Source organism: Mesitornis unicolor, unplaced genomic scaffold (assembly GCF_000695765.1).
Source record: "Mesitornis unicolor isolate BGI_N332 unplaced genomic scaffold, ASM69576v1 scaffold11469, whole genome shotgun sequence".
NCBI classification, from domain to species: Eukaryota; Metazoa; Chordata; class Aves; order Mesitornithiformes; family Mesitornithidae; genus Mesitornis; species Mesitornis unicolor.
The window spans coordinates 81,602-93,098 of record NW_010205381.1 but is presented as its reverse complement, the minus strand read 5'-3'; the positions used below and the strand labels follow the sequence as shown (position 1 = coordinate 93,098).

Below are 11,497 nucleotides of genomic sequence, written 5' to 3'. Positions count from 1 at the left end.
GCAGGAAGTGCTGCATGCTGGCCTGTGAGTCAAGAACTGCATTTCACATGTCATCCCATGCACAAAACAAGTGCTTTGTTCCTGCTTCCGATCTCGTATCGGAGATTATCTATTGTCTGAGGTTAAACAGTGCATTTTTCCTACAACATTTGAAACAATTAATTGCTATGTATGATATAATGACAAATTAGTAGTGCTGCTGGTTAAATACACATTTAATAAATTTTTCACATGTAAAACATATTTTTATAACTTAGAAATAATAACTTTTCTCAAGAAATTCTGTTGTATGCATACCAAATAATGAAAACTATTGTTACCTGCAACGTGCATTTAACCTTCTATCAATGGTAGCTGCCTTGACCTGTGTATAAAGTATCCGATAACTCTTCACTTGTTACTTACAACGGCTTTATTATATAGTCACTTATGTTTGGAATGTGAGTACCTTTTCTGTTATAATCACAACTTGCAAAGTGACATTGGATGGGTGTATATTATTTAAAGAAACCCTGGAAATAATTATATACTTTGTGTTAGAAATAGTTCTGAAAAAAGTTAACTTAATGTTTCCTGTTTCCATAGGAAAATGTGCTGCTTGTGTATATCCACATTCTGTGTTTTGTAATTCCAAGAATGTAATGGAAGAATATGAATCTGCAACTTTATGTTGTGTAACTTTCTATTTATTATTCTATTTCTTTTAGGTACATTTAAAATATCATATGATGGAGTTGTTCTTAACATAGAACCTAGCAGTGGAGTGGTAAAACCAAAATCTGTAAAGAAAGTTAAAGTGGATATCTGCACAGATTTACCCAGAATCATCAAGGAAGTGATAAAGTGAGTGAGTGTATGACTGAAGAACTCCAGCTCTGTAAATGGTATTTTTGTCTGTTAGCAATTCTAGTCAGTGTTATGAATGTTTATCTAAAATGGTTAAACTCCTAGGTGTCAGTTGGTGTCTTCCACATTTATTTTTAAGTTAATTTGGTGATTATATTATCTCCACAAAACAGTGATGCATCAGTTGTGTTATTAAAGATTTCTCATAAGTAGTAATGACATGGGATGTTTGTACATCTCTCAGTATACAAATAACTGAAAACTTTTTTATCTTTCACCTTTTCGCACATCCTGCGTTCATTTTTTTAGCTTCTGTAACTTTGCTGGGGTGGTTTTTTTTTTGGCTGTACATGTTTCAGGAGTCTCAGAAACATTATGATGTCCTTTGGTGTATCTTATTTTAGATGGTGGAAATGTATTTGCAACCACTAATTCTTTTTAGAATAGACTATTTTTAAATGCCCACCATGTGTCTCTTCAAATAGTGAATATAAACTTTTTAGGAAGTGCTAGATTTTGCAAGTGGATACCAATCTGGAAAGTCCTTTTGCAGCTTGTTTTCTTATAATAGTGACTAGGGTGCAGTTGGGTATTTTTTATTTTTTTAATATTTTTTTAATTTTTTTTTTGTGGGGGGGTGCTTCCTGTTTTGTTTGTAAATTATTAAGATATATGACTTAAAGTTCAGTTTTTCCTGCTCTTGTGTTTTGTAACCTGTTGGAAAAGAAAATGACATGAAAGGAGAAAAATGCTATTAGAGTGACAGGGAAGATAACATCTGTATTTAGCCTTGCAGTTACATCCTCCTTCATGTGATATTTTGTTTGATTATTGAGTTTCAACCTTTTGCTTGAAAAGTGTCATGCTTCCTGCCTTGCCTTTGCTATCCAGGCTACCACTGTTCTTTTCTTTGCACCATCTTGATTAAACAGCTACTGTCTCCTGCAGTCTACTAGATAGTTTATCTATTAAATTGAAAGAACATAACTACACAGCTTAAATTTTATCCTTGACCCCTTCTGTGCCTTAAATTCTACATAATTCTGTCAGTGAATTTGGCAATTCTTAGTAGTCATTGCTATATCCTTTAAACTAAATGAAATCTTAAGTTTCTTTGTCAAGCCTTGTGCAAAGCATGAATATATGTGTTTACATGTGTGTATATATGTATTTAAACAAATAGGGTAATATTGGTAGTCTTACTATAGGTTTTTGACAGGAATTTGACTTGGAGAACTAGTACAGCTTTGATGAAAACATCCTGGTTGTTTCCATGTGCCTTTTCTTCTAAGTGTTTTGCTTCTACGTGCAAGGAAACCTCTTTTCAGAGGGATCTATTCTTGTATTTTTTTGAGATTTCTGTTCTGTCTTGGCACATCACGGAATCATGCTTCAGAATTGGAAAGATGATATTTAGAGAGTTTGAGAACCTCTCCCAGATCCCTTGTGTATATCCCAGTCCCTTATATAAGTGACTATTCAAAGCAAAGATTTTTTTTTTAAATTTTTTTCAGCTCAGAGGCTGTTGAAAAGGAGAGTTGTTCTTATTAGGACAAAAAATTGTATTACTAAATTTGATTCTTTTGTGCAGTAAGAACAAATATGCTTTGTTCCAGTAGAATTCTAATAACAAAGATTTGTACAATGTCTATATGACCCCTTGTTTTTTTGTGGTATCATCAAGATCAAGCATTCATTCAGGAACAGTAGCAGTTCTTTTATACTTATTCAGGTGAACTTCTAGCTGCAGTTACCTAAGAGAAAATTAGTAATTATATGCCAAAATTGGTGTCTAGATACAGAGATTGTCAGAAATAAGAGCAGTGTATAATCTGTGGACTATTGTGATTCTTTGAGATGTCATTCCTGTTGTTTCAAACATTAAAAAGGGGGAAAAACTCAGAAAGCTCCCCAAAGCTCCGCTACGTAATATGTGGTTCTTCTTGATTGGTAGCATACCTGTTAGGTATCACATTGTTTGGTTTTTTGCCTTTATTTTTTTATCTCCCCCCCCACCCCCCCACCCTTAGTTTTTCTATGGAAAGCCAGTGATTTAAATGCTCTGATTTGGTTCAGCTTTGCATAAGTTCTAATGTAAATCAAACGGATTATTTGTAATACTTTTCTACACTACCTATTGCTGCTTGCTATTTTTACTGACAGAGTGAAGTTGAAAGGTCATGGCTACACTGAAGTATGGATCAAAGCTGTTGTGGTTGAACAAGTTCTTAAAATTCTGGGAGTGTCTTCTGGAAATAAATTGGAATGCGTTAACTTTGGACCAGTTTACTTCGGGTCTTCAAAGACTGAACAAATATATTTATACAATGAAAGTCCTGAGTGTATGGACTGGGTAGCAGTACTGGAAGACAATGCCATTGGAGGAGAAATGGTAAGAAAATGTTCTGTTTTTTATTTTAGTTGAAAACTTGTTTTCATTTCTGCTTTTGCATTTTTTATTTCTCAACATTCATCTTCTAGTAGTGTTTACTATGTCATACGATTTCCTGTTTGATAAACTTTCTGAAACTTCTGTCCAACCAACAAGTTTTTTACAAATTATAATTTAACCTTAGAATGAAGTTTTTTGGATACTTCTCTTTCAGTACATGACATTTTAACCTTAACAATGTCAAGTACATTCCCTAGATGTGTTTTTTTGTTCTATTTGTTTGGGGTTGTTTTTGAGAGGTTTTGCTTTCACCTACTGGATTTCTTATCATTTAGTAGGAATTATCAAAGTAAATTTTCGTATTCGAATATGTTAAGCATCTGTGGTTTCACTTGTTTCTCTCAGACAGTGAAATCATCTGAGAAAGCATCATCTTTAGAAAAAGTACTTCAAAACATTGACATGAAATTGATGCTTAAAAATTGGTTCATTAGCCATGTGGTGTCTTTACAATGTCAGTGCTATTACTTATATTATGTCTTTTTACTTGTTTTGAAAGATATTAAAATGTATGTGTAGGAAAAAAAAACCCAAACCAAACAAAGAAAAAAGGGGAAACAAAACAAGCTGATGTATTTCACGTTATGATTATTTTTTAGGGGACAGATCTTCAGAGGAGTACAGATGCTGTCTTACGGGACTTAAGCCTCAGGAATAGAACAAGAGATGCAGATGTTTCCAACTTGATCTTGTGCACTCCCAATCAAGGAACGCTGCTACCCTATCAGAAATCTTTGCTTACATTGTGCTTTAGTCCGAAGTGAGTGGTCTAAATTAGATGAACACAAGTTGATTGGTCTAAACTACTCTGTAAAGAGCTGTGTAAGAGAAAATAATTCCAAGTTGGTGTGTCTGCAAAGTTTTTTCTGAATGATGTCTTACATATTTATGTGTCTTTAAAAATTTGCTTGGCATGATACTACAAATGAGAAAGCAAAGTCTGAAGTGAACACCTGGGAGATGTTTTAGAATACGTTAAGGATGTATTTGAACCAAGAATTGGTTAAGCTTGTTTTGTGACAACAAGAATTTTGTCAGATTTTGCCAAGGGAACTAATTGCAGCTCCTGTTAAATATGTTGAAAGACCTAAAGATTGTTGAGAGAGTTCCACAGTGTCAAATTAAGTGCCTTTTTAATGACTTGAGATTTATTTCATAAAGTTATACTATATATGCAGCATTATGAAAGAATACATATATTTCATCGCAAAGAGCCTGAAACATTTTGGAGATCTTTCATTCCATTAAAAGAAATAGTAAGCATAAGGGAACTTTTCTTCATTGGATAATGAAAAGAAAAAAAATGAGCTCCTGCCATTTTCCCTTACTTAAACTCTGATTATAAACTATAATTACGCGTGTAATATTAGTTTAGAAAGCTGTTGTAGACTGGAAAATATATCAAATTATGAGTATAATAGGCACACAGATATTACTGGGCTTAAATTTCTTACTGTTCCATTATCTGAAAGGAAGTATAATGATCATTTGTTAAAGGTGTAACCAACAGTGAAGAAGCCAAACTGGATGATGAAAAATGAGCCTTACATTTTTTGTGGGTTGGGTTTGGTGGTTTGTTTCTTTCCCCATCTTGTAATTAGAGATTGTGACTCTTACAGAGAATTTAAAAGTGGCTTGGGAGTGAATGACTTATCACTGAAGCAATACTACGCACTGTTTCTGAGATTTGAAGCTGCTGGGAATGCAGATGGCTATCTGCAGGCCCTCAACGACGGTGCCGCAGCAATCACAAGTATGTTATCAGAAATGTATAGTCACAGTGAGAAATGCATGATGGATGACAAAACTGTATATCTTGATTTTTTCTTTAATTTATTAACCTTTTTAGCAGTTTTATGTGAAAAGTGTGATTATTTTATTTCTATCAATATGAATAAATTACTGTAACTTACATCCTTAATGCTTTAGCACCAAAAACTCTTTGAACATTGAGTACAAAGAAAAAGGGAATCATGCATGTCATGAATATACTTGTTGGTAGTGAACACCTAGAACTTAATTATAAATGTAAATATTTGGAGGACATAAAACAAACCTCATCCACTTGTAAGTCACCAGCACTTTGATAATACAATTTTTTTGCATTTTCAAGTGAATATTAGATCACCCTCAACTTCCTTAATGAGCAAATACATTATCTAACAGCCATTATAAATAAGCGTGTCTGTTAAGTTTATGGAAAAGTGCATTATAAATCATATTGTGTTACAGTATTGTTTTGTTTTTGCAACCATACAACCACAGTATAGTATGACTTTTTTTGTTTGTAAGCTAATTGGTAAGATTTGTTTGTTTTTTTGTTTTTTGTGTTTGTCTAATGCAGTGAATCATCCTCATCACATAGAGTTAGCTTTGACAGGTTCTGGGCTTCCTGTCATGTTAACTTTTAATCCAGGACCAGTTATTAAGTTTATGGACTGTTTCATGGGTGAACAAACTCAGGTTCTATGCACACTCAGAAATGAATCTGAGTACCTTCCAGTAACATTCAGCTTCCGCAAGACTGCTCAATTTAAGATTTCTCCTGACAAAGGAAAAATTGAAAAAAGATCTGCGAAGGTAAGTACCTCTTTCTCTTAGATTACGTAGATATGCAGATTACTTTACAGTGTTCAGTAGTGGTGTTTCTTCAGAGTAAACCAGAACAATTTCATTTTAGTAGCCATAATGTTTAGTACCAGCTAAATGTCTTTTTTTTTCTCCTTATGCAGTGTGTTTTAATGCACTTTCCTGTACTTCAGGAAGCAACAACTGTGTTATTTTAAATTTGGAAAAAATAAAATTTCTTTAGTACTACCATTAACTAGGTTTTTCCTGGCTTTAATTTTTTTTATATATATTTTACTGACTTGAGGAGATTGATTTATACTCAAAGCTTTGCAGGATCCTTTTCATTTCTTTCAGTAAATCACAAATGCTTGAGTAACATAACTTCTTTTAATAGAAGAGACTTTGCCAAATTTAAGTCAAATATGGAGACATTTATAATTTCACAAACTTGTATCTTAGAGCATAAGAGAGAACAATTTGTCCCAGAAATGACCAAGTGAGACTTTGTGGTGTCCTAACGTGTAGCAGTTCTGTGTTTCCTTATATTGTTAATTTATGTGTGGCAGTTGGTACATTCTAAAAGCCCAGTTTTGAACACCTGTCTTAGAAGTAAGTGTGGAGAAAAGTGACTCATTGAAACAGAGAATTACACAAAACTTTTCTCTTTGCTTTTCTGCCTCATATGCCTCATAATGACTTTTCTTTTCCAGGATGTGATATTTTCATTTTCCCCACATCAAATAGGAACATTTAAAGTGAAGCAAGTTGTTGATGTCATTGGTAGAGGACTAGAGAAAAATAATTTGCAAGTTTTGAAGACAAAGTCCCTTCACCAAATATATTTGAGCTTTATTGGTGTGTGCAAATCTAAACGAAAAAACGTTCTATTCAAAATTAATCCTGGTAAGATGATAAAAAGATAAGTGACAAGTGATAAAATGTTTGAAAAGTACATTTTTAACACTTTAAGCGAGTTTTTTACTATTTGTAGTTTGTTTTTAAAAAATAGTATCTCCTTGGGAGTTGAGCAAATGCTCAGTTGTATGATGTATACCCATAAGAGTATAACACAATGACTGAAATAATGGTAACCTCCCTCTCATTTTAGCAAAAATTGAACAATGAAAGCATACATTTTCATATAATTAATTAGCTTTTATTAATCAGAAAATGTAGATTCCAGATTTTGTCAGTGATGCCATTACACAAGTGCTAACATGCTTCAGTTGTAAGTAGAGAGATAAGTAAAGCACAGCAAGGAGTTAGAAAAGATAACAGGATATTCTTTACTGATTGAAAGTTACTACTGCCAGATAAATTTGCTAGTTAATACAGCCTGCTACCAGTCCCATGTCCATTTATTCTTCTCATCCTCTGAAGCCTATGCCAGCATAAAGAATCTTTCAGGATATGCAATAATTAGTCTCTAATTTGTTCCTCATGTTCCTAAGATGTCTTATGAACAACCACTTTACAGTAGGCTTGAATACACCTATCACTGGGTTTCAAAACCAGTCATGGGAAACATAGATTTTTCTAGCATTAAATATGCTGTAGCATCTGCAGGTGATGCTGTCTATTGCAACAGGGCAGTCCTGTACAGTGGTGCATCTGGTTTCTCTGTGTAGATAAGGAGGGGAGCTTGAATACTCCTTAACTGACTGCTGCCCACTTGAAGTTTTACTCACTGATGAAGAACAGGAAGGCAATACCCGTCATGGGAAACATAGATTTTTCTAGCATTAAATATGCTGTAGCATCTGCAGGTGATGCTGTCTATTGCAACAGGGCAGTCCTGTACAGTGGTGCATCTGGTTTCTCTGTGTAGATAAGGAGGGGAGCTTGAATACTCCTTAACTGACTGCTGCCCACTTGAAGTTTTACTCACTGATGAAGAACAGGAAGGCAATACCCTTTTTTTTTTTTTTCCCCCAAAGAGAGCATTGTGGAAAAGAGGAAGTAATTGGAAAGTTAGGATAAAATGCTATTCTTTCTACAAGTATCAGAATGGTTGATAAGCCATTGGACATTCCTCTGCTACTTTCAGGATGGTATTTCAAGTCCCTGGCAATCAAGAATTGATGAGAAACTAAAGTTTTGCAATTTATGGGTTTTAATGTTGAAATCCAGAAATCCTGCAGTTTTTGTGCTTCAAAAGCACAATTAAACTATGTTTCTGTGGATCGAAGATTTCATGTAGTAATTGAGTTTTGTCAGCTTTTCTATATGCTCCTGTCTACCATTTGCTGTATTAATGCCCCCATTCTGCCCCTGTTTGCAGGTTTCTAAAGAGGTTCTGAGTGGTGTCTGTACTCTGTAGGCTACTGATATGTGTTTTGCTCTTAAGCTTCATTGAAGTGTGAAGGGGAAGTGAGGTTTTTTTCATGTTCTTGAATAGATGGGTTCTGTATCTTCCTGTGCTCACCTCCCAGTATCTGGGGATGAGTATGTGCATTTGTCATTCTGTATTCAGTGGAGGCGAGGAAGAGACTGGAATCAAGCTTTTTGCAAACTGTGTCTCCCTGGGCAGTGGAAGTTGTAATTACTCCTATAGTTTGGAGGATGGAAAGTAGGGTTTTTTCATTTTAGAGTAAAGTAAGGCTAAAGTGGGTAAAGCTAATATGTTTAGTTTAATATATAATTTTTTTCGGCTGAGGGAGGAAGGGGTAGTTGAAGAATGGATTTATTTATTTATAGTGCTATTTTAAACGCATATGTAACATGAGGTGAGGAAACACACGGCCTAGTTTCCATCATAATTTTTCTCTTTATCTTTAGTGTATATGTGCTTTTCTAAGACTAGAGTGAAAGAGATATGAGCTCTGTTTTTACATGTGATAGCTTGGGAGTTCTAGTAAAAAATCTTACCTGTGTTTGCAGCCCTTAAGACAGGTGTTAGGACACTGCAGACAGTGTTGTGACAGAGGCAGCTCTGAGTGTTTGGTCATGTTCATGTGTAAGACAAAGCGCCACAGCTGGACATGGCAGTACTGGTTTGGGCTTCAGCATTTGTTTGTCTGTGATCTAGGCCAGAAGGGCAGTTGGCTGTTCCCTTTTGTCTGAGGAAGACATAATGGGATGAGTGACTGATTGTTGTGCTGCTGGGTGGGGCCAGTATAAATTAAGAACTAATTTTCTAATACTTTGTTGTTTTGAAAGTATTAGTGTAAGTGTATGTAAAATGTTTTATTTGAATTTTAAGGTATAACACCAATGATTTCCAATGCAACTGGACGGTTTGTAGCTGATGGCACAGGACAGTCCACTGATACAGCACCTGTGGCAATGCTTAAATCAACCCAAACACAAATTCACACTCATCGGATAAACAGGAGTTGGAAGAGTGATGCATTTATAGCTTTTCCTAATGACCGCGCAGCCAGCATTAGGCCTAGTGAATGGAAGAAAAAGTACAGGTAAAAATTAAGGGAATGTAATATTTAGAACCACACAGTTATATATACTGCGTAGTCGATCAAGATCGGTTACTCGTATGACAGTTTACTTTTTTCCCAGGCTGGAAGTTCTTTAAAATTCATTGAATTCTACTTAACCTTGAGCTTCTTGCACATAAATTTTCTGAGTTGCTTTCCTTATGTGGTACTACAAATGTAGCTATTACAGTTTCAATATTTTGTTTTTATGGCTGTTTTACAAGGTTGAATATTAATAATCAACTGTGATAAAAAGAATGTTTGTAATGAAATATATATGTAGCAAAATCAATATGTTCAGTCTAACAAGACCTAGAATCTTTTTACACATGTAGTGAAACTACAATTCTCTTTAAATATTTAGGACTATTTTCACAAAGACTGAGAGATACAATTACATAGATCCAGAGTTTTCTTATAGTGTCTGTGAACGGCTGTCAAAAGAAGCACATAAGAAATACTATGAAGACTATATTTCTAGTTTAAGACAACATCGTTTACAGAAAGAGGCTGCCAGGTAAGACTTTGTTTAAAGGATAAATAAACACTTTAGGCTTATATGAAAAATATGTGTATTTACGTGCAGAATTAACTTAGTGGCATCAATCATATACATAAATTTGTCCCATGCTGAAATGCTTATGGTCTTGGGTCTTTGTAATGCATTCAAAACTTGTTTTGTTCAAATGTTCCTTTAGACATTTAGAGATCACCTCCTGGTTACTCCCTGCCTGGTAGGACAGAGGCATGAAACTTGAAATTAAACCTAAAATGAATTTAAGTAAGTGCCAAGTTTTAAGAAGAGTTGGTCGTGGTTAATAGGAAAAACATAACATTGATTGTGTTGGATTCTCCTTTCTTTTGATATAATAAATTGTACATATTTTCAACTAATATGTCTAGCTCACTCAAAGTGTTGGGTTCAGTATATAAATTAGAATATAATTTGTGGAACGAAGCAGATAAGATTAAAGGATTGTATTGGTCTTCCAGGCTTATTTCATAGTAAATTCTCATGTCATGAATTCATGTATTTGGTTGGTATGCAGTTGAGCAAAACCATGGAAAAGTAGAACTGACGGCTGTGCTACCTTTAGAAGTTTTACTTAAAAAAAAAAGAAAAAAAAAGCCTGTAAAGCCTCTAAAGCAAGAGAAGTAATACCTTAAGAGTGTTAAGTTTGCAAGACTCATTATTAAAAATTAATAAAGCCAGTGGATTATTCTTGTAATCTCAATTTACCTTGCTCTATATGTGTACATCATGATTCAGACAAGGCCTGCAGAGCTGGACTGATTTTATTTTCATGCATGCACGTCATGTATGGTTTTCTTGAAAGGAATTGGTATTGTGTAGTGGGTGAACTGTTGTTTGTATGGCTGTAACACATATTTAAGGTATATTGCATGAGGAGTAAGAACAGAAAGGAAAATTTCAGTTATCAGGTTAATTTCACTGTTACCATCAAACATAGTAATTTTTTTTCTGAATACTTGATATGAAACATCTCTGTAAGTTCTCTGGAAGTTTTAAATCTCTTGGTGCAGGTGAAATTGGTTGATTGGAGTTGAACTTTGACCAAGAAAAGTTAATTGTTCTGAAAATTAGACCATAAGTGGTCCAGTTCAGACATATACAATGAAAGAATCCTTTGTAATCTTGGCGTTTTCTAACTTTTAAGTACTTGTCTTTACAACTTAATTGTTCTTTAAGAGGTATTTTAGATGTGATATAGTATTTATATTTTGGTAGCTGTAAAGCTTGCAACTCAAGTGGTGTTACCCAGGGCTCAGTTTTGGGACCACTCCTGTTTAACATCTTTATCAATGATCTGAATGAGGGAATTGAGTGCTCCCTCAGTAAGTTTGCAAATGACGCCAAATTGAGTGGGTGTGTTGATCCTCTTGAGGGTAGGAAGGCTCTGCAGAGGGACCTGGGTAGGCTAGAGGTTTAATAAGGTCAAGTGCCAGGTCCTGCACTTGGGTCAACAACCCCATGCAACCCTACAGGCTTGGGGAGAGTGGCTGGAGACCAGCCCAGAGGAAAAAAATTTGAGAGTGCTGGTTGACAGCTGGCTGCACATGAGCCGGCAGCATGCCCAGGTGACTAAGAAGGCCAACAGCATCCTGGCTTGTATCAGAAATAGTGTGGCCCGCAGGACCAGGGAAGTGATCCTTCCCCTGTATTTGGCACTGG

At 34.9% G+C, this 11,497-nt stretch overlaps 1 protein-coding gene across 1 annotated transcript in view; it reads left to right on the top strand.

Moving 5' to 3' along the window:
* LOC104546096 (chromosome unknown open reading frame, human CXorf22) overlaps nt 1-11,497 on the top strand; it is a 29,380-nt gene that overhangs the window by 7,550 nt on the left and 10,333 nt on the right. Inside the window, exons 4-11 of the mRNA XM_010191389.1 lie at nt 708-843; nt 3,010-3,238; nt 3,898-4,058; nt 4,918-5,051; nt 5,643-5,878; nt 6,580-6,772; nt 9,072-9,285; nt 9,668-9,820. Of these exons, the coding sequence (XP_010189691.1) occupies nt 708-843; nt 3,010-3,238; nt 3,898-4,058; nt 4,918-5,051; nt 5,643-5,878; nt 6,580-6,772; nt 9,072-9,285; nt 9,668-9,820 (1,456 nt within the window). The remainder of the gene's footprint in view (nt 1-707; nt 844-3,009; nt 3,239-3,897; nt 4,059-4,917; nt 5,052-5,642; nt 5,879-6,579; nt 6,773-9,071; nt 9,286-9,667; nt 9,821-11,497) is intronic.